The sequence below is a fragment of the Sphaeramia orbicularis genome, chromosome 4 (assembly GCF_902148855.1).
Source record: "Sphaeramia orbicularis chromosome 4, fSphaOr1.1, whole genome shotgun sequence".
In the NCBI taxonomy this organism is placed as follows: domain Eukaryota; kingdom Metazoa; phylum Chordata; class Actinopteri; order Kurtiformes; family Apogonidae; genus Sphaeramia; species Sphaeramia orbicularis.
This window is the reverse complement of record NC_043960.1, coordinates 36,392,396-36,413,407: the sequence shown is the minus strand read 5'-3', so window position 1 is coordinate 36,413,407 and position 21,012 is coordinate 36,392,396. Positions and strand designations below refer to the sequence as shown.

The 21,012-nt window shown below is 40.4% G+C and overlaps 3 protein-coding genes across 4 annotated transcripts; 1 reads left to right on the top strand and 2 right to left on the bottom strand.

Moving 5' to 3' along the window:
• Positions 1-281: 281 nt before the first annotated feature.
• On the bottom strand, positions 282-11,805 carry paics (phosphoribosylaminoimidazole carboxylase, phosphoribosylaminoimidazole succinocarboxamide synthetase). Its single transcript, XM_030132430.1, has 15 exons — positions 11,280-11,805; positions 10,590-11,087; positions 10,184-10,243; positions 9,495-10,091; positions 8,406-8,483; positions 7,961-8,118; positions 6,628-6,667; positions 6,308-6,505; positions 4,700-4,878; positions 4,052-4,231; positions 3,814-3,927; positions 3,634-3,717; positions 3,309-3,489; positions 3,068-3,226; positions 282-617 (listed from the first exon to the last, which is right to left on the bottom strand). The coding sequence occupies exons 1-15, from the start codon at positions 11,788-11,790 to the stop codon at positions 451-453; spliced, it is 3,204 nt and encodes a 1,067-aa protein (XP_029988290.1). The 5' UTR covers positions 11,791-11,805; the 3' UTR covers positions 282-450.
• ppat (phosphoribosyl pyrophosphate amidotransferase) lies at positions 6,609-16,772 on the top strand. 2 transcript variants are annotated; one of them, XM_030132431.1, is made up of 11 exons: positions 6,609-7,428; positions 12,143-12,209; positions 12,411-12,617; positions 13,137-13,249; positions 13,333-13,478; positions 13,673-13,745; positions 13,847-13,998; positions 14,105-14,232; positions 14,326-14,547; positions 15,741-15,861; positions 15,965-16,772. In XM_030132431.1, exons 1-11 carry the CDS (start codon positions 7,301-7,303, stop codon positions 16,138-16,140), a joined length of 1,533 nt encoding a protein of 510 aa, XP_029988291.1. In that variant the 5' UTR covers positions 6,609-7,300; the 3' UTR covers positions 16,141-16,772. The 2 variants fall into 2 exon arrangements, with proteins under 2 accessions (XP_029988291.1, XP_029988292.1); XM_030132432.1 differs by lacking the exon at positions 6,609-7,428 and adding an exon at positions 11,901-12,052.
• A 137-nt stretch (positions 16,773-16,909) lies between these two features.
• On the bottom strand, positions 16,910-20,558 carry LOC115418106 (uncharacterized). Its single transcript, XM_030132433.1, is given in 9 exon segments — positions 16,910-17,219; positions 17,487-18,264; positions 18,266-19,033; positions 19,242-19,311; positions 19,432-19,457; positions 19,616-19,649; positions 19,778-19,833; positions 20,219-20,282; positions 20,409-20,558. Coding segments are annotated over 8 exon segments (1,866 nt in total). The 5' UTR covers positions 20,487-20,558; the 3' UTR covers positions 16,910-17,219; positions 17,487-17,494.
• Between the last annotated feature and the right edge of the window lie 454 nt (positions 20,559-21,012).

Sequence of the window (21,012 nt, the reverse complement as noted above, 5' to 3'; positions counted from 1 at the left end):
ATTAACTAGTTGTGATTTATCCTCAAGGTATTATGAAGAAACCCTTTATTTGTAGAAGCTGAGTGTTCCTACATAACCATTAATTCCATTTATATTGTGGTGAAATGAGATTACCTGCAAGTCTATTTTGCTTTAGTTGGTGTTGCAGTTTTTAATGTTTTGGCACACTTATTTACAGTTAATATTTATTAACAGCTTGTTTTTGTTATCGCTTCATAATACCATATAGTAACCCAAGTCAATAAAAAAGGTAAACAGCAAATAGATTAAACAGCCACAGAAAGAGTTATTAAGAAATTTTTAATGAATTCTTTGTTAATGGAATGCTTTTCGAGTGTGATGAAGTACATGTAGATTTAATCTACAGTTAGATGGATTTTTCATGGTAAACAAAGACATGACAATGACAGATGTGAACCGTTAGCGAGCACACAGGACTCCGTGGGCCCTTCAGACGCTGCAGGCCTGCAGCTTCTTGTCAGCCACTTTGAGGGAAACCCAGGTGTTGAGCATAGAGGCCCTCAGTTTGCACCACACCAAGTGATCAGTCAGCCCGAAGATCTGGGCGGCGAACTGAGCAGCAGCATCAGGGGAGAGGATTGTAGAGCAGCCGAGGCCTGAGGGGGAACAAAAATAGAAAAAGCTAAGCTCAGTTGTTGTAATAAATAAACTAAAATGCCATTTGCGTCTCAGTCTTGAAACCCATCTTAAAAACTACGTGCAACTTCACTGCTTAAGAAAACAGAGAGAGGTGAAAATAAGTACTAATTACAAGTATAAGGAGTGCTCTCCTCCTCCAAACAGCAGAGATAAGAACCAACTACTTGAACCACTGGCCCGAGCTAGCACAGATAACTTTAATTATAACCAGCCATGTATTAAGTACTTTAGAGTCTCAAAAGACACAAGTCAAAGAGGTTAATGAAAAGCAGATATTAGAAATGGAAAGACACTGGATTATCTTTAATGGACACAACAACACAGTGTTAGTTTGTCCCAACACATACAGAGTTGGGTTGTTTTTCAGTGAAAATCCGATGAAGAGATTTCAGCTCCACAGAGAGATCAAACCACAGAGCTGCCTTACATCATATTAAAATTACATGAAGGCTCCATCTCTAAAGGATAAAAAAACCTAACAAATTACAGAAAAGAGTATCAGAAGAGGCTTCACTTTGCTTTTGCCGAGATTTCTGAGAGAGGATTAGCGATTCATTTCTTTTAAGCTCCTCAAAACTCAAAAATGACAAGGGTCAACAAAAAAAAAAAAAAAAAGTGCTAAAGGCATCTTGATTATTAGTAGCTAAATGCAGGTTGAGCCAAGTGCATTATAAACAGTATCTGTGGTGTTTCCTGTGTTTGACTGCGTATTTTTTGCCTCATTTGTTTTGTGTCAATTAAAAAAAAAAAAAAAAAAGAAAAGGAAGTAAGTTAGGTTAGGGCGTCTCAAAAAAAAAAAAAAAAAAAAAAAAAAAAAAAAATCACATTTCTCTTCAGATTACGGTGTTATTTAAACCTGTTAATCTCCAACATGATAATAGCCCCCCCAAAAATTTCAGCAAAATCCGTCAGCATTTGCCCCCCCCCCCCCCCCCCCCACAAAGTATGAAGGGCCCGTCAAAAAACACCAAAAATGCTGTTTTTAAATGCATTACCATGCTTAATGGATACTCAAGTGCATACTGACCATTGCTATGGATTTATTACAGGTCCCTTGTATCGCTGGCATCATTTAGGGTTGTTTTATAAGTAATATTTAAGTAGTTTGAGGGTAATTTAAGGCAATTTAAGGCCAAAAATCAAGTAAAATCATTGTTTTTCTTCAATAAAAAAAAAATGAATATTACCCATATTTTCATTTTATGTTGTTTTTAATGTATGATAAATATGTAATGTGTGATGTTCTTTTTCTTATTTGTGTTTTTATGATCTGCATACTAAGTCATTATTATTCACTGTATTGTTTTCACTGATATCGTACTGTTTTACTTGTATTCTATTCAAACTTCAATATGCAATGGTTCATATTCTTTATTGAAACCAAAGCAGCCATGGCAAGACAACTGCAGGCCAACCCCAAACCTGCAGTATTCACTAGAGGAAAGCCCACCTTTCCCACACAGAAGTTCCTGTATGGATGGCGGCCTGACCTGGATGATCTTGTGGGACCCCAGTCCTGGCTGATATTTGACCTTCTAGGCATGGATGGGGCATGGCTGGAATCACCCCCAGAGCAGTGGGAGGAAGAGCCACAGTACAGACAGATGAGGGCTATTGTCTCGGAGCTATCTGTCGTTAACGATGCTGCAGAAAGAGGTGTTAAAGACATCCAAGATTATGCCAATGCAGCCATGGATGGTGCCCATAGAGGGAACATCACCTCAGTGTCTGGTTCCCACAGAATCAAGCAACCAGAGTTTCTCAAGAATGAAATGGAAGAGAAACTATAGAGAGAGTAATATCTGAATAAATTGTGAAAAGCACATGCATAAGAGTATGTCCAGATTATCAGAACCATGTCATCATTAAAGTCTTTGATTTATGCAACCTTAAATCTTGTATTTAGCCTCATTATTTAAGTGTTCAGCTATAGTTGTCTTTAACTAAAACCTGTATTTTGCTGAAAAGGGGGTTAAGAAAATAGACAGTGTTCAACTAGATTTACTGTTCTGAACTTCTTTCTATTTCAAGTTTTTAGTCTATAATTGAGTTATTTTATCTTCAAATCACCTTATTTTCACTTATATATCACCTGATACAATAACCTTTGAAGCTGATATTACAGGGATGCTGAAAAATACCAGAAAAAGTAATTTGTGGACACTTAAGACCTCATTATATGTGATTTTCTGGGTTACAATGAGCGTTTTTGGCGTTTGACAGGTCCTTCATACTTTGTGGTGGTGGGGGGGGTCAAACGTTGACAGATTTTGCTGAAATTTTTGGGGGGGCTATTATGTTGGAGATTAACTGGTTTAAATAACACCATGATCTGAAGAGAAAAGTGATTTTTGAGATGCCTTAAAGTTAGATATGGGGGGGGGGGGGGGGGGGGGGGTTTGCTCACCACTTGGCATCCGTAGGGAAGACCACACATCTTGCGCTCCCCAGTCTGGAGTGAGCGGTGGGCAGTTGATGACAGGATACGCCGTGTTTCCTGACATCACTGGACCAAGGCCGTTGCTTCTGCCAGCCACAGCCACAAACACAGTGGGAACGCCATCACCTAAAATGGAAAGTCCACTGTGACTGTTTGTACAGGATAGAAAAAACAAACAATGCTCAGAGGAAAACGCAGTCATACACACCTTCATATTCAGCTTTGATGCGAAGTGTCTCATCTGGGCCTTTGTGCGCCGATGTGACTCTCAGGATGCAGGGAATCCCGTAGGAGGTGCACGCCTTCTTGATCTTCTCACAATGGGCCATGTCTGAGGTGGAGCCCATCAGGACCACCACTCGACCACGGGACTGGGACTCCAGCAGCAGCTAAGGACAAGAGACAGCTTCCTTTATTAACAGAACAAACCTAGTCTAGTGCTGCTCTATCAATGACAAGTATTATATTAAAGTGTATGTAGGCAGGAAAAGAAACATACAGAGGAGCAGACTGGGAAAGAAGGTTTATTTTACCTTGACCCTTTCAGAGACCCACTCAAAGTTTCTCTTCACCATTTGCATTGCTTCAGGTGTAACCTCTTTAAGATCTCGGTACACCTAGAACAAAAAACAATTAAAGGATTTAATTGTTTAAAAGAAGCTTTTAGGAGGCAACAATGTGAAAAAAAGCATTCCCAGAGGACAAACCCTGACCTGCTTGTCTTTTTGTTGGCTTCTGTCTCCAGCTGGCCACAGCCTCCATGAATCATTGTCGATCACATCAGCGAGGACAATCTCTTGAGTCTTCACATTCACACCAAACTCAATCTTTCAACAAAGAATATAATCCATTAAGTTGTGTAGAAGCGGCAACAGAAGTAAGTGTTCAGTATGAAAGCAGTTATATCAGGGTATTACAGAAGCCAGCAGAGGGCAGCGCCGCACTGTTTACCTTCATATCCACCAGTGTGCAGTTCTGAGTGGCCCAGGACTTCTCCAGAATCTCAAAGATGGCCACGGTGCTGCGATTCATGATGTCCACCTCACATTTACCGATAGTGAGTCCAGCCAGACTGAATTTGGCCTCTAGAATCTGCTCCTCTGACCACTGAGGATCATTGTTGGCATCATCCTACATTGGAAAGCAATTCATGAGTTAATGTTGGACTTTTTTTTCCCTGTAGAAAGACATGAAAGGGTTCGAGTCTGTGGTATTTCTAATCTTACAAAAAGCCCCAAAATGAAACTTAATTACTGTGAAGTACAGACTTTAAAAACTGCACTGGGATCACTAAATCATGTTTCATTTTCATTTCCACAGTAACCTGCTCTCCAGACACTGATAATACTACAACCAAAGGACATGCTGTGCCCACAGTCTCATTTGGTACCAAAATGTCAGTTTCAATGTGACCACAGCATGAACCAGCCTTTTTACTCACTGACAGAGAGGACTGGGATGAATGTGGTCTCCTATGTTCTTCCCCTGTCAGATTAAGACTCTGTGTCATAATTAGACACTGCCTTGCCCAATGATAGGGAATGGATTTTTTTAGGCAAAGTCATAAAAGGAGTGACAAAAGAGATCAGAGTGACATACTTTAAAGAACATCTCCATCTTCAGGGGAGAAAAGCGATAGCCTTCTTTGACTCCTGGGTTCCTCTTGAGGAAGGATCCAGTTGCCACCCTTCGACAAACCCACTCAATAGGAATCATCTCACAGTGGGCAGCAATGAAGGCTGTGTCTGACTGCTGCTTCACAAAAGCAGTCTTAATGCCTATAAAAGAGAATAGATATGAGAGGTCATTTCATTTTTCTGGAATTTGTCATTTAATGTTTCAGATTGGTTTTTGGTCTGAATTTATTTTAAAGAGTACTGAAGTGATTAACATTGAGGATTTGTGTAGTTTCAATTTTGTTAACATTAATTTATACAAGCTAAAAGAATGAATTCTGTTTATTTGAAAAAGCATTATTTATCAAAAGTTCAATATTGTGCTAAATAATTGTAGTTTTTCAAAGTTTTTTTTTAAACTTAGTAAAAAGAAGCCATTTTCTCCATTGCTACCTTCGGCCTGGATGCTTTTCATTAAATAAATAAATAAATAAATAAATAAATAAGTAAATCATTACATGACAAGCTATATGTGACACTTCTAATGATCTGACAAAGCAGTATTTCAGAGATTGCTTAAAGTTCTGTCACAGCCCTAAAATGAATGATAAGTGGGAAGAATGCGGTTGGTCACGTTCTGGAAAATTAAAAACAGCGTTTCAAGTCACAAGACGACAATTAAGGCAATGTGGGCTGACACATGGCATACACATGAGTGGCATGTGAGTGACGGTTACCTTTAAATTAAAGCAAGATGGAAAGTGATTGAATTAGGACCAACACATATGCACGGTGTCCACAGTAGTGCGTCAGCTTTACACAAAGTTCTCATTTACTTATGAAAGGACACAGCACTTTATTATAGACTAAAATTTCCCTGTCGTCTATCATCAGGTGAATGGGAAATTACAACAGAGACCAATAAATCCTAATTTGACCCCCATTAAAAAAGAATATATTGAAATTATTTTGCAAATACATGGACCACAACCTGATAAATGACAAAATACAACCCACAGGAGTATCACAGCATTTTATTCAGGTTTTAAGAAAAATGCGATTTATATAATTTTGGCTTATCATATTAAGTGTGTCTTGGATTAGAATTTTGTCCTGTTAGTGAAGAGTATTCTGAATAATTATGCCAAACTGGAGTGATTTGTAGGATTTGGTGATTTTTTTTAAAGGTCAAAATGATAAAGTTTTGGCTTCAAGAGAAAAAGTAAATAGAACAAAGGCTGTTCTTTCAACCTAAATATAACCATCACCCACTGGCCTCTTATCTCAAAAACTGGGGTCAAAGGTATGATGAGTTCAGGAGTCTGTAAACTGGGAAAATGAATGAATGGGAGTGTTTGTAGAGCTGAGTGTTGGCCCTCACTGCTTTAAAATGCTTCCTGAAGGTGGTTTTAGGGCTAGATTCAGAACCAATTTGAGGATGTAATATGTCAGTAAGTGCACATGAACACTTTAGTGTGTGTATTGGGGTTGGTTATAAAAGTTTGAAATATTACATCACTATCCTACAGCTCCAGCCCACGCAGTTTACCTGGCAGTGTTTGTCTACTAGTTTTTTTTTCTAAATGCTCACCAGATTCCTGCAGCAGCTTGAACACGCAGCTCGTGGTTTTGTTGGCGATGGCAGCCTTTCCCTCCATCTGGTCTTTCCTGACAGCATTCCCAGCGGTGATCTGGTCTTTGGACTGGACCAGAACCAGTCCGGGCTGGTCCACCAGCTCAAAAATCTGCTTCGTCTTTCCCTCATTTAGCTTTTGGCCGATCTTCAGCTCTAGAACAGAGAGGGGAAATGTGTGTGGGGAAAAAAAACACTCATAAATTACTGCAACTTGTAACATTTTCGTTCGGTGTTTGTTTGTTTGTTTGTTTTTTTCTTAATTTTTGTATCCGTACCTGGTGTTGAATCCATTGCGTTGTGTAACAGCCCGCAGTCCTAAAAGACAAGCCCAAATGAAACAAAACGACACTTGTAAAAGTTTTAAGAAGAGACAAGAGGAGGCGTGCAGGGAGCAGAAGAGGGAAGTGGACTGTGTCTTATGTGCGTTGATAGCCAATCACATCAATTACCTGATGCAGGGAACCAATCACAACCTAGAATCATCACCACGTGGTGGGAAGACGCTCCATCACCAAATATTTGCAAGACGAAGTACTTTTTGGGTTTTATCGTCGGCAAAAAATACCTCAAATTTCTTTTTGACAAGGAGACTGACTTGATTAGAGGGTTCAATTAGGAAAACAATTGACTTTTTGTCTTAATCGATAAGTTTGATTCAGAGAATTATTGATTCAGCTCCTTATCGAAAAGTACCACGTGTTATTGATTAAATCCGTTTTCATTAATTACTTTCGTCACAGTATGCTGGGCTGACTGTGTTCTAGCTTATTTTCTTCTTTTTTTTTTTCCCTCTGATGCGATGTTCCATCTGAGGTGATGCTGTCTTAACGACCCACGGTGAACAAACTTTGAGGCACGTGGTCGATCGATACGCGCGCACGGATCTCACAGGAAACCAGGCACGAGACCTGTCCCGTCCCCCGGAGTAACGGAGCACCGGGCACCGACATGGAGTTTGAAGAGTCCGGTATCGGGGAAGAGTGCGGTGTTTTCGGATGCGTAGCCGCGGGAGAGTGGCCCACGCAGCTGGAGGTGGCCCAGGTTTTAACTCTGGGACTGGTGGCGTTACAGCACAGGTAAAAAAAAGTAAAAAAAAAAAAAAAAAAAAAAAAAAAAAAAAAACCACTGGAGAGTTAGTAAACAGTCTGTAGTGACTCTAGAGGGGAGTACAACATCTGGACCTATTTATTTAACATAATGAGGAAGTTCGATTCCAGGCATCATTGTTTAGGAAAAAAAAACCTCATAGTGTCAGAATCAGAAGTTTAAGATTAATATTAAACTTTTATTCTGTGTGTTTTTTCCATTTATAATTTATTTACTTTTCTACACTCCTTTACAGCATGTTCAACCGTCATTTCTTGTTTACCTCAGCTGCACACTGGTTTAAAGATTTAAAGGTACCTCTTTGTGTATTGCTTCAGTTAAATGTAAAAAAAAAAAAAAAGCAGAATTTAAAAAATACTGGTGAACTCCTATTCCCTGTGCCTTATCATCTCCAGTTTATTTACTTTTTTTTTTTTTTTTTAACAGTGCATCATTGTCTCTCTAAATCAGCATTTCTAGTTTATCTCAGCTGCACAACGTTTTATGGATTTAATGTTTTACCTGTGGGTCTGGGGATGGGTTAGTTGAGGCCATTGAACACACTGAATTGACTGTTATGATCGGGATGTGATCCGGCTCTTCTTTACACTTAGCCCTCGTATTATCAGTGAAGTTTTCTGATTTTGCAGATTTTTTCCCTGCTGTCTGGTGTGAAGGGTCTGTGGATAAAAGATAAAGAGTGTTTAATTAACCAAATTATTCCTAAAGTGCTTTTAAAGTAAGATGATTTAGATATTTCTTGATTAGTAAAGGATCATGTTCAGAAAATGGTCTAAGTTGTGGCTTTTGTTAGGAGTAACAACCACAGCCTTACTCATAACTTCATTATGAGGCATCATGTCAAATCATGGGACTCAGTCACTGAATTAGAAATTACTAAGACTGCAGTCAATTGCAGGCATCATGTGACATACACAGGGAACACAGAAGGAGATACATTTCAGACCTGGATCCTCTGCTTTCCTCTTCAGCCCTCTGTTGGTGGAAGGTATATTCTCTTTTTCTGTCCTCATCTCAGGATTTCCTGCAAATACATACCATGGAATAGTCAAATGTAAAACAGGTCAGTCTACAAAATAGTTTCCTTCAGTTATTTCAGTCAAATTAGGTGAAGCTGTAGGGATTTTGCCTTAAAACCACAGAATCCTCCAACAGGGGTCAGTGGGTTCATGGAATTCCAGTTCAATGTTTGAAGAGCCATTTCACATGTAGGCTGCCTGACCTATGATGGTATCTTCCCGCTTATTACTGAGGGTAATAAATTCTCCAAGAATTTATTTATTTATTTATTTCCTTTTTGTGTGTGGATGTTTTTGCCACAATTTGTCTGCTATTATCTCCACAGTTGTAGACAAATGGTCCAGATTTTTTTGGTCCGAGTTCCCGATCACAGTGACTGCAAATGATTACATTTTGGCCATTCAAGGTCAGGAAAAATTCCCCAAATCTACATCTTTTTTATGTATCTTGGTCATAACTTACTTGTTTTGACTCTAATGTATAATACCAAGATCTAGTACCACAAAAAGTCGACCTTGAAGTTTGAAGGTCATGAAGATTTTACCTCTAGATTTGCTTGTTTACGATTTATCTTACATGTGAGGCATTTAGTGGCCAAAGCAGTGGTTGGCACTCTCTAGTTTATGTATTGTGTGTGAGCTGAAACCTGACATGTCAATATGCAGACTGTATTTTAAGTTGGATGATGCATTGCACTTTGATGCTGTTGTGGAAGAGTGAAGCCAAACTTTGGTAGATAGGGTGGCTGCCATGTAACTTCATTGATGAGCCACAGAGTTTAAAAACAGAACTGAGGAGGTGTAGCCTAGTCTAGTCTCCGCCTCAACCTTGAATTATAATATGCTGCTGCTTTAAGTTTCACTATATTTGAGTCTAAGTTTGTATAAAGCGATGTACCATTTTAATTTTGTACGTGCAGTAATGGAACACTAAGGAGATGTGAATGTACAGTAACTAATGAGTTTTGATCATAGATAACTCTGTGTGTATTGTTTTCATCTCATTATTAGCTCACCAGTCGACCTTTGCTGATCCAAGCGATGCTCTCTGACTGTGTGCATCCTCCGTTCTTCACTGTTGTGTTTAATCTCAAGGTTTATAGAGGAGACAGAATCAGAGCCACAGATTCTTTCCCCTACTGCTCTTGAAATTGTCGTCATAGGGTTTGTCTTTGTTAAAAACACATCTGTGTGATCATTCTCCTCACTGTCCAACATGGGAAGAGGGACTGAATCCATATGATAGTCCATACATGCTGTGTCATGTGGCGAGTCATTTATTGTGCGATTCATAATAGCATCCACTTCATCGTAGAACCTCATAAGGCGTCTCGGGTCAGTTTCGTCAGTCTTGCCCCTCTGAAGAGAGCGGTAAAGGTACTTGAGGTTTTTGTACTTGGTATGGCACTGTTTCCAATCCCGCTCAATGCCTTGCTGCATTAACCTGTTGGAGATCTGGACAAAAATGTCTCTCTTCCTGGTCGAACTTTCCAACTGCCTGCACACACGCTCATCAGACCAGACCTGAATCAAGGCTCGCACTTCCTGGTCACTCCAGTTCCGGCCTGTGTCTGACACTGTGACCACATGGAACTGGTCAGAGCTGGATGGGTCTGTGGGGAGACGATGAACAACAATACACTTAGGATATCAAATAATACAGTGAGGAAAGAGAAGATAAGTACAAGATATCTGTTTGGCGTACCTGATCCCTTCCAGTTTCCTTCTGTGTCTCCATCAATATCATAATCATCGCTGTTGTCATCTGAGAATGAAATAAAAAGAGACAAAAAATAGTTGGCTTTTTCAAACAGAAGGGATCAGACAAAACATTCATACAGACACACTTTGTCCTATGAGATGTTATCAATACACATTTAAGTTGCAGATTGTGTGATGAAGAGGCACTAAACTAAGATTATGCACATTTTTTCTCATCCAAATCCCTTGCTTTTGTCTTTAAAGTGATATTCTTTTCTGTTTTGGAGACACAGTGGTAGACAATCCTCTTGCAATATATCATTTATCACAGATTTACTGTATAAATATGTAACCTATTACTAGCTATTCTGATTCCAACTGCAAATATGCAGCGCAGACTGGATACGTACCATCATCAATTTCTATTACAACCTCATTTTCTGAGGCTGATGTCTGTGACGTGTGGGCTATTGTCCCTGCTCCTGCCTGGAGGCCTGTTTCTCCATCATACAGCCTCTTCTGCATCTCCAGACTCCCCTTCTCCAGTCCGCGGTCCAGCAGTATGGCTTCCACTTCATCAAAGAATTTCATGTACTTCCCCGGGCCTCCTGCACTGCTGGAGGCAGCAGCGTGAGCACTCTTGGCCGTCTTATAGTCATATTTTAAGTTTTTGTATTTTGTCCGACATTGTTTCCAGTTACGTATCACCCCAAAGTTTCTCTGCATCTGATGGGACATCTCTTGGAAGATGGACTTGTTCCGTAACGTGCACTTCAGGCGCTCTCGAACGTGCTTGTCGGCCCAGACGCACAGGAGCGCTCTCACCTCGTCGTCTGTCCAGTGGCGTCCCCCTTCTTCTGGCACGTTGGAGGTGTATGGAAGAGAACGATGGATTCGGGTCTTGATTCCTGCAGACATCGACACAACACATTATCTTTGGCTCAAATGTAACAAAGTTTTCTAGCAATTGATCTATTCAGTTTTTAGTGAAGTCTTACTTGAGTGTAATGATTGATTAACCCCTATCAGGTTTTATTTTAATAGCAAAACATGTTGTCATGAACATCATACCACACTTGGGGTTTGAGCTGTACATTTACCTTCCTGCATTGGGACTGTGACTGAGGAAGTGTAGATGCCTCTCTGATTACCCACACCTTCCACCTCCTCTTCCTCCCAGCCCTCCACTGGCCTTCCATCCACTCCTGGGCTTCCTGGGCTGTAGTCAGCTGCTGTGCCTGCTTCTTCAGGCTTCCTGCTCTGAAGTCCCAGACTCCTGCACTTGGCCTGACACTCCCACCAGCTGCGCACAACACTAAGCCTCCTCAGACGCTCTGAAATCAACTCATATGTGGCTCTGCTCTCTGCTACGTGCTGAGCTCCCACTTCGTCCCACAGTGACATGAGAGCAAGCACCTCTGCCTCCCCCCACTGCCTTTCCACCGAGCCATTTTCCTTTGCAACCTGCCCATCACCTCCTCTTTGTCTCTCTGCTCTTCTCTCCATGTTTGAGCTGACCTGGAAACGCTTTCTTTTCACCAACCCCCGTCTGTCTCTGCTGCCCGGTTCCCTAGGCAACCAGGCGGTTAAGCCTGAAAGCAACGCCTCCATGCTGAAAAGCAGCCTCACCACTGGCTTAAGCTGTGTGGTGAGGAGGCGGGACCAGCTGTAATCCGAGAAGCAGCTTGGTAAATAGGCTGAAACTGCAGTAAGACGACTCTCTGTATATGACTGCTCCAGCTGAGGAGCGGACTTCTCTGGGTTTTTGTGCTCATTCCTCTGTGGCTCATATCAAACCAGTTTAGTTTACCCTCAGGCTCTCATCAAGCGTTTAGAGTGAAACAAGCTTTTCATGTCTAGTCTTGCTCAAATGGTACTGAAAGGTTAATCATCACAAAACTCACTCCCCACAGATAAGATTTACACTCTTACAGGTTACATGTGATTGTTTGTGTCTACTCAGGGGACAAGAAAGTGCTGGGATTGTCACAAGTAATGGAGCCAGCCCCCCCACATACACAGCCCACAAGGTAACAGTGTCTGAGCAGAAGATTCGTGTAGGAAATTGACAAATATATATGTAATCCATACTCAAAAACTATTCAGATACAGCTACTTTTAGTAACTGTGTACTCTAAATAAGTTTTTCATTCACAAGGGACACATAACATAACTAACACATAACAGATTTGACAGATCTCTAAGTATTTTTTTATTTCTTTTTTATCAAGGGAATGGGATTAGTGAGCACCGCTTTCCCACCCGAAGCTCTTCTGAAACTGCGCTACGGTAACCTTGGTATTTGTCACACACGCTATTCAACCACTGGGATTTCAGAGCTGCAGAACTGCCAGCCCTTTGTGGTGGATACACTGCATGGCAAGATTGCAGTGGCACACAATGGGGAGCTGGTTAATGCCCAAGCCCTGCGCAAAAAGGTGAGCCAAAGGTGTTACAACAAAGGAACATTTGTCAGTTTACCACACATCATGAACGGTGTCTGCAGCAGAGCTATTAACGTGGTCATTGTTACAGTCCTGTCTTCTCTATGACATAAATAAATGAAGAGGGAAAAGGCAGTCCTCAAATTGTGGAAGAGCCCTTTGTTTGATTCCTTAATAGAGACTACATTTTATGAAACAGTCATGGCAAAAAGACAATGTAAGACTATAAGAAAATGGAACATTTTTAATGAACAACTCAAGATACAGTACTCAACTTCAACCCTAAACTTTTGATATATTTTTCCATCAAGTACATTTTTTTGCACTGTGCAGTGTACATGTTGAGGAATAGCCATAGCTTATGTGTTTGCGTGTACAATATACTGTATTATACAAACATATTTTTTTGTATGTTTGGCCAATATGTATTCTGCTGTTTATTTAAAACTATAAATTCCACATGCCCAGTGATTCACTCATTGTAAATGTCATAGTTGTAAATCTTTCCTGCAGGTAATGCGTCATGGTGTCGGCCTCTCCACCAGCTCAGACAGTGAACTGATCACCCAGCTGCTGGCGCTGACCCCTCCCATGGAAGAGCTGGGCGCACCAGACTGGGTTGCCAGGTCAGTGTAATGTGATTTAACATGGAATATAATGTTGGGCTTTTTTAAAAATGTGTTTAAATATTTTTTTTTGTATGTTACAGAATTAAAAATCTGATGACTGAGACCCCCACATCATATTCACTGTTGGTGATGTTTAAAGATGTCATCTATGCTGTGCGTGACCCTTATGGAAACCGGCCTCTCTGCCTTGGACGCCTCGTTCCCATCTCTAAACTGCACAGTTCAGGTATAAGGAGTTCAGATGAGCTGATAGATTTGCACTTACGTGACCCTAACCTCTATCACTGATAAAGAAGAGGTCTCCAATGAGGTTATCAGTACTCTGTGGAGTGTTGTCTTTTCTTACAAATGTGCCTTTGATTTCATCAGTGGTCAGTGCTGTAAATGAGTGGAGGATTAACTTATTTTGTCCTTTATCAGGTGCTGGAGAGGAGGACACCGAGGGGTGGGTGGTGTCATCAGAGTCATGCAGTTTTCAGTCTATTGGTGCCAAGTATGTTTTTATGAGCAGTGCAACATCATTTACATTGTCTGATCAGCCTGCTGGGTTCTGGGTCATGACTATGGGTTTGTCCTTTGTGAACTGATGACCAGGTATTACAGAGAAGTTCTACCGGGAGAGATAGTCCAAATATCAAAACACGGAGTCAAGTCTCTGAGCATTGTCCCTCGTCCTGAAGGAGACCTCCCCGCCTTCTGCATATTTGAATATGTTTACTTTGCCAGACCAGACTCTATTTTTGAGGGTATGAATCATTACTATAAAATATGCCTCCTATTAATTCTGTTCATGGTATAGGAGATCCTTTGGACACTTGAAGTGAAGGTGTGCTTTATGCCACTGTACTACAGGGCAGATGGTCTATACCGTCAGACAGCGCTGTGGTCAGCAGTTAGCCATTGAGGCCCCGACAGATGCAGATGTAGTCAGCACTGTGCCAGAATCTGCAACCCCTGCTGCCCTCGGCTACGCTCAGCAGGTCTGTGTACAAGCTGTTTACTCGAACTGTGAAAATAATGAAACATCTCCTGATGGACTGTTCTTAAACCCTCCTTTTGTCCTCCCTTTATAGTCTGGGTTGCCATACATAGAGGTTTTGTGCAAAAACCGTTATGTTGGGAGAACATTTATTCAACCAAATACCCGTCTGAGACAGCTGGGAGTTGCCAAGAAGTTTGGGGCACTGACGGACAACTTTGCCGGGAAACGAGTGGTACTAATTGATGATTCCATTGTCAGAGGGAACACAATTTCCCCCATTATAAAACTACTAAAGGAAGCTGGTGCAACAGAGGTTAGTTTGTGATTTTCTGCTGCAAAACACACTTATCTATTCATGACTTTTTTTTTTCTTTTTCTTTCCAATAGAGAAACATACATAACACATCAACGCATGTCAGGGGACCATTTATTGAGTTTCTCAGGGGTTATGTATGTCCTCATGAACCACTTATGTTGCAGTAGTTTCATTCCAGTATTAATAGTTTGTGATTGAGCTTTTAAACAAGCTGTTCCCCACTCATCTTCTCCAGTATCTTCCTTAATATCTAAACTCCATGCCCTCCTGTCATGACTAGATTCCTTGTGCGAGACAAGTGCTTCATGTAGTGTAGAAATGTGCCATTTCCCATGCATATGTTTTAACACAATACCCTCAAGGCAGGACAGCAGCGCTTCATGTGTCGCCTCGCAGTGCTTTGATGACATAAGCATTTCTTGTACCAATTAGTGACATTTAGTGAAAATATTGTAGTAATTTTTAATATCAGTTCGTGGTCTCTGTCTCTGGACAGAACACTTTTCGGTTTCAGTTTTAAAGCTCAACACCAGAAGAGTTTCAGATGAACTGTTATACGCTGCCACTAGAAGCTACACATACAGCTCTGGAAACAATTAAGAGGCCACTGGGTTTACGATTTACTATTTATACAGTTGGTGCAAGCATTTTCTTCACATTTAATTTTCACATCATGATGTTGTTCACAATATCATGACAGTTTCAGTCCTGATACATAGATACACATTCTGTTTTTTTCACCACAGTAATGAAAGTTAGGGAGAGTTCAGACATCGCATAGACCACAGGTGTCAAACTCCTGTCCTCGAGGGCCAGTATCCTGCATGTTTTAAATGTTTCCCTCTTCCAGCACACCTGACGGTCGTTATCAGGCTTCTGCAGAGTTGGATGATAGGCTTATCATTTGAATCAGGTGTGTTGGAAGAGGGAAACATCTAAAATATGCAGGATACCGGCCCTTGAGGATCTGAGTTTGACACCCTTGGCATAGACCCAATCTTTCAGTCACAACTTTCACTTACATTACACTGTTTTAATGGCTTGTCTGTGTTCATCTTCCTCATAACTTTTGGATGTTATTGGGGTTTGCCGCAAAATATTTTGGCTGGTCCCTTAATTTTCTAGAGCTGTAATTGTGTGAACCAGAGCAAAGCGTCACATGCTGAGCTGTATGATGTCCTCACTGGCAGGTCCACATCAGAGTGGCCTCTCCTCCGATTAGGTTTCCTTGCTACATGGGAATCAATATTCCTACCAAGGAAGAGCTCATCGCCAATAAGCCAGAGTTTCAGGACATTGCTGGATACATTGGTCAGTACTAAACACGTCATTCTTTTTAACTGTTACCGTCATCTGTTATTAAGTGATTAGTAATGGTGAGTGTACATTCCCTAACTTTTAAACTCTGGTACAGGTGCAGACAGTGTGCAGTACTTGACTGTGGAGGGCCTGGTGTCTGCTGTTCAGGAGGGAATTGCTTCCCTTCAGGAGAAAGAAAACATGATCAACAATAGGAACAAGTCCAGCAGCAGAGTGGGCCACTGCACCGCCTGTCTGACAGGGAAATATCCAGTGGAGCTGGAGTGGTAGTTGCACCAACCATTAAAATTTACAGCTGCAGCAGTCTGGAGGATTACATGCAAACTGCTGTATTCTTGCACAGCGTGGTACCTGCTAATGAAATGTTGTTTGGGGGAGGTGGGGCTGCCAACTCAACACTGCTCTCTGACACACTAAGTACATATAAAACTGCTGCATGTTTTGTCTCCAGATTATTGTTCTCTTCAGATCCTCAAAGAGCAGTTGAAAATGTTGCCTTTGCTGACCTCCAATGGCTGGACTGTACTGTAACCCAGTTGCCATGTCACACATTATATCTTGATGTCACTTATAAGTACATTTTTGACTTACACAAGTCTTTTCTTTTTGTTACATTCCTTTTAAAGGTTGTCTTGTACATGAGCTTTCAGAAACTAGATGAACATGTTAATATTCCAGTCCTTAATGAAAGCAGTAGGTAGAATTTGCTGTCAGAAAATCGCACAAACCTTGACCAAAAAGTAAAATTCTTTATTTTTCTGTACTTTTCTACATATGCCTAAAATTAACTTTTTTCTCTGGCTGAGTCTATGTTGAATATTTTGTTTCCTTAACTATGAGCATTATATATGGAATATACTGGAATTGAAAACATGTAATAAAATAGAATGATTAAATTGTCTTGTTTTCGATTTACTCCTGGATTTTAACAAATCATACAGATACTTTGTTTTCCAGTTGATAAAACAGCACAGTTGAGTTGAACAAATTTTATTTTTAATAAAACAACACAGGAATTAAAAACATGTCTTGAGCTGTGGTGTTCTGTTGCACATTTTAACAAATAAATGGATTGAACATGTAAAAAAAAAACAATGGAAAAAAGCAACCATTCACAATAATAACATGCTTAAAAAGTGTGGAATAACCACAATATCTTTAGTTGAACTGTTAACATGTATCCTTATTCAAGTTCTTTAACAATGTCCTTAGCTCAGCATGGTAATTGTTTTCATTTAATGCCACATCAAAAACATCACATTGCACCCAAATGTTCCACAACAGTCGTTTTCTTGTTGAGAAAACATGCCAAGCTAGTGAGTTCCCTTTTTCCCACAAAATCCTGCCAGCTGGAAAGAAGTGTAAATAAAAAAAAAAAAACACCAAGAACCAAGGTGAGAAGACCAAACAAATATACAAAAGAACATATCCATTACCTGAAAAGCCTCTTCTCAATAAAGATTTAAAGAATCAGTGGCAACAGGATTCAAGACTTAAAGAATGTTAACTATATATATATATATATATATATATATATATATATATATATATATATATATATATATATATATATATATATATATATATCAACAAATTGTTTAACAGATGAAGCTTACTGGAAAATTTAGCTCCACATGTAGACTGGCCTTGACTCCAGGCTTCCTGATCTTCTGGGTGCTGAGTTTTGCAACACTGGTGTATTTACTGAAGCTGTTCGACTGTTGCCATGAGACCCCACCAGTTCTGATGGAAGGAAACGGCGTGATAGCATCACTCTAAAGTAGCGCTTGGAGCCTGGAGAATATGTGTAGTACTGTTCCTTGGAGCACTTGGACTGGAGATGATCATCCAACTTTTCCTCCCTGTGGCGTTTCCTCAGAAGAGAGCGATGGGGCGACAGCGCAAGAGCTGCCAAAGCTGAGGAAGAGTGACCTCTGCTGGCCTCTGAGTTTGTTTCACACAGACGACAGGGAGGGCGGCTCAAGAATGGGGACTTGCTCTGGCAGACAAACTTGTGGTAGAGTTTTATGAAGTCATTGTCCAGGTCCTTTGCAGAGTAAGAGACACGGTTGGATGGCAGGGAGGAGGAGTCAAAGGAAAGGCGTCGTCGGCGCCTGTGATGCCCTACTGCTATGGGTGACAGAGGTGGATGCACCTGAGACTGGACAATAGGGCAGGAGTCTTGATAGTGGAGCATCCTCAGAGGTGCAGTAGATGTTTGAGGTGGGGAGGACAGAAAAGTGGATGCTGATCTCGGTCTCTTTAGCTCTCGAGAGTAACTTGGTGAGTATGACTTTGGGCTCACAGAAAAAGCATGAGGAATTCCACCAAGGCCTTCCCTGCTCATCAGCCTCGCTTTGAAAGGACTTTGCCTGACTGGAGAGCCATAGATATCAGGGTTTTTTTTTTGAAGCTGGGCTTTCTGATTCGTAGATGGAGCAACCAGCAGTTTGCATAAGGAGTGGGGAGAGAGAAGACCCCTTAGACCGAAAAGAGATATCCTGAGCTTTTGCAGTGGGATAACAAGGCTGTGAGGGACTGACAGTGTAGGCAGAGGGCTGGGATCTCTGTGGAGACGGGTAAGATATTGTGAAGGTCCTTTTAAGCAAAGTCTCTTCAGAGCTATGAGAAGACAAGTCCATTACAAGGACAGGTGGCTGCTGCTCTCTTCTCTGCAAGCCAATCCCCTTCCCAGGTGAGTGGTGGTGGTGGTGCTGTGCCTGACAGTCCTTCACATAATTTTCAATTCGTAAAGGAGACAGAGGAGCAGCTTCAGCACCTTTATTTCCCAAAAAGAGCTTCTTGAAAGGGCTATTGATGGTCTTATTGATCTGGGGCTTTCTCTTTGTCTTGTTTGAGTTGCTGCTGGTCTTTCTCAGTGTTGTGTTAGAGATTGTACTTAGGTTGCTCTTGTTCGACAGGTGTCGCCATTTGCGGTACCTCCTCAGCACAGAGTCAGCAGCCTCAGAGACATGCTGGCGGCGCCAGGCTTTCCCTATCTGGCTGATCATATTAGGGTAGAGATCAGCTAAACAGCTGCCTTGACGTTTCAGAGACATTTCTTGTTCATCATCCTCAGGCTGGAGCTCCATTTCAGAAATGTTTCTCTGACTCTCATCCAATAAGCTCCACGTCATCTCAGAGCTTTCACTTCTAGGCAGAGCTGTAGGGTACAAATGGGGGGAAAATGTAGGATTTAGTTTTAACAGTAAATAATTGTGATCAATTTTCTATTGCTGGATGGACGCCAATGAGTAATTCTTCATAAACTGTATATTGTGCTTAGAGTAGTATGCCATGGTTTCAATCTGTGCTTTTTGTGTCCAGTTAAACATTTAAAAAAAAAAAGTCAATGAGTATTTAACTCTTACCATCATCCTGATCAGAGAGCAGCTGAACTGACATCTCACAATCTCTTTCTTCATGATGTGATACAGCCAACTGTATAAAAAAAATAAATAAAGAAAGAAAGAAAAAAGAAACAACAATAGGTTTGGGAATCTTGGGACTTTATATCTTTAAATTAAGTTAATAAAATGATCCTTCATACATAGGAATTACCTGAGAGTCTCTTGTAATGTCTTGTGCTGCATTGGAAAACACATTTAAGTTGCATCATTAGTTGCAATATTATTATTATTATTATTATTATTATTATTATTATTATTATTATTATTATAACAGGAATTATGTTGTCCTACATAAAATAAGTTCTATTTTGCCATTTTCAAATAGGAATACTTACACTCTATTGACTCCTCTCTTGAATCTGCTTGGCTCTGAGAAAAAGAGAACTGTTAATATCAGATAACAGCACCATCAAAACTGCAAAACCTGAAAGCTTTGTGCTGCTTTATACTCATCAGATCACTGTTTTTTGCTCCAGAGTTTAAATAGCCAAACAAACCATTGATTCCAGCTCATCCAGCTTCTTTTTTGCCTGCCTCATGTAACGGTGAAATGCTAAAAAAAAAAAAAAAAAAAAAAAAAAATGGAGAGTGGGAGGCAGAAAGCAGAGACTATGAGACCAGGATTTAGTCCATCTGCTGAAAATGTACTTTATCATATTGTGATGAAAACTATTGAAAGTATCAGTCCATCCAATGCATTGTCACGACAATCCTAGAAGAACAGTGACGTTAGAGGGCACAATATATTAAATGTACATGTGCATCATTAAGCTAAATGATAAACTGTACGACCCAAGGATATACAACTTTTTAATCTAGACCTTCATTTTCGCTAATATTCATCAACCCGACTGTGAGTCGAACGTTATTTCCAAACATTTAGCATCTTAACAGTTAGCAGAAACAATGCAACGTTAATAGATGTGTAGCTAACTTACTTCTTATATTCGTCTTGTTGAGGTCCACCTCTATGCCTCCGTCTTGGTCTTGCAGCTTGGAATACTGTTGAAAGCAAATGCATTTAGTAAAACACTCGGTTTCTTACGTGAAACTTAAGCTAACGTTAGCTAGCCATCCGACTCCCTGACGTTTCCCCCAAACCATTATCTGAAAACTTCGTCAGCATACCTTAGCTATGATTCGTTCCAGTGACCTTTTATAGGATAGGCCATTACTGTACAGTTGTTTCTGAAAATCGTTGTCCATTGTCTAGATTAACATGTAGTTTGTTATAATTTGTAGGCGATTTAATGACATAAAACTAGTAGCTGATCCAAAGAAAGGCGCTTCAAATTTAAAATGTTTTCTTCTACCAAATAGCGAAAGATGATTGGACAGGGTACCTGTGGTGCTTTCACTGTAAGTAGGAGAGTGCGGTTTCTTAAAACTATTTCTTAATACGTACATCCTAAAATAAAACCTATTTAACTGCAGCCAGCAATAATTCTTATTTTGGCAGTGGTTGTGATTTGACCCAAAGTGGTAGCAATACATTCAAATAAACTTGAGTCATATCATCTACATTGTGTGCAACAAAGTTGATGCATAGAAACTTCAAACATACGTCTGAAAAACACTCTCCTTTAACCGGTTTAGACCATTAGATGAGTATGCATCGCCACAAATACTGTGAATATGGTCTTCAAGTTGGTGAAATGACTGAAGAGATGGATAAAGATTTACAATTCGGAGTTAACAGATTGAACTTGATGTACCCACTTTGAGGCGTCAT

What these genes read in the sequence shown, in the direction of transcription:
- ppat (XM_030132431.1), top strand. Translation starts at nt 7,301, where the DNA reads ATGGAGTTTGAAGAGTCCGGTATCGGGGAAGAGTGCGGTGTTTTCGGA. An exon ending in CTCTAAACTGCACAGTTCAG is followed by an intron (nt 13,479 to 13,672) that starts GTATAAGGAGTT and finishes GTCCTTTATCAG; the next exon opens with GTGCTGGAGAGGAGGACACC. An exon ending in GGACATTGCTGGATACATTG is followed by an intron (nt 15,862 to 15,964) that starts GTCAGTACTAAA and finishes ACTCTGGTACAG; the next exon opens with GTGCAGACAGTGTGCAGTAC.
- paics (XM_030132430.1), bottom strand. Translation starts at nt 11,790, where the DNA reads ATGGAGGCGTTGCTTTCAGGCTTAACCGCCTGGTTGCCTAGGGAACCG. An exon ending in AGGAAACTGGAAGGGATCAG is followed by an intron (nt 10,092 to 10,183) that starts GTACGCCAAACA and finishes GTCTCCCCACAG; the next exon opens with ACCCATCCAGCTCTGACCAG. An exon ending in CAAGCTGCTGCAGGAATCTG is followed by an intron (nt 4,879 to 6,307) that starts GTGAGCATTTAG and finishes TCTCTTTTATAG; the next exon opens with GCATTAAGACTGCTTTTGTG.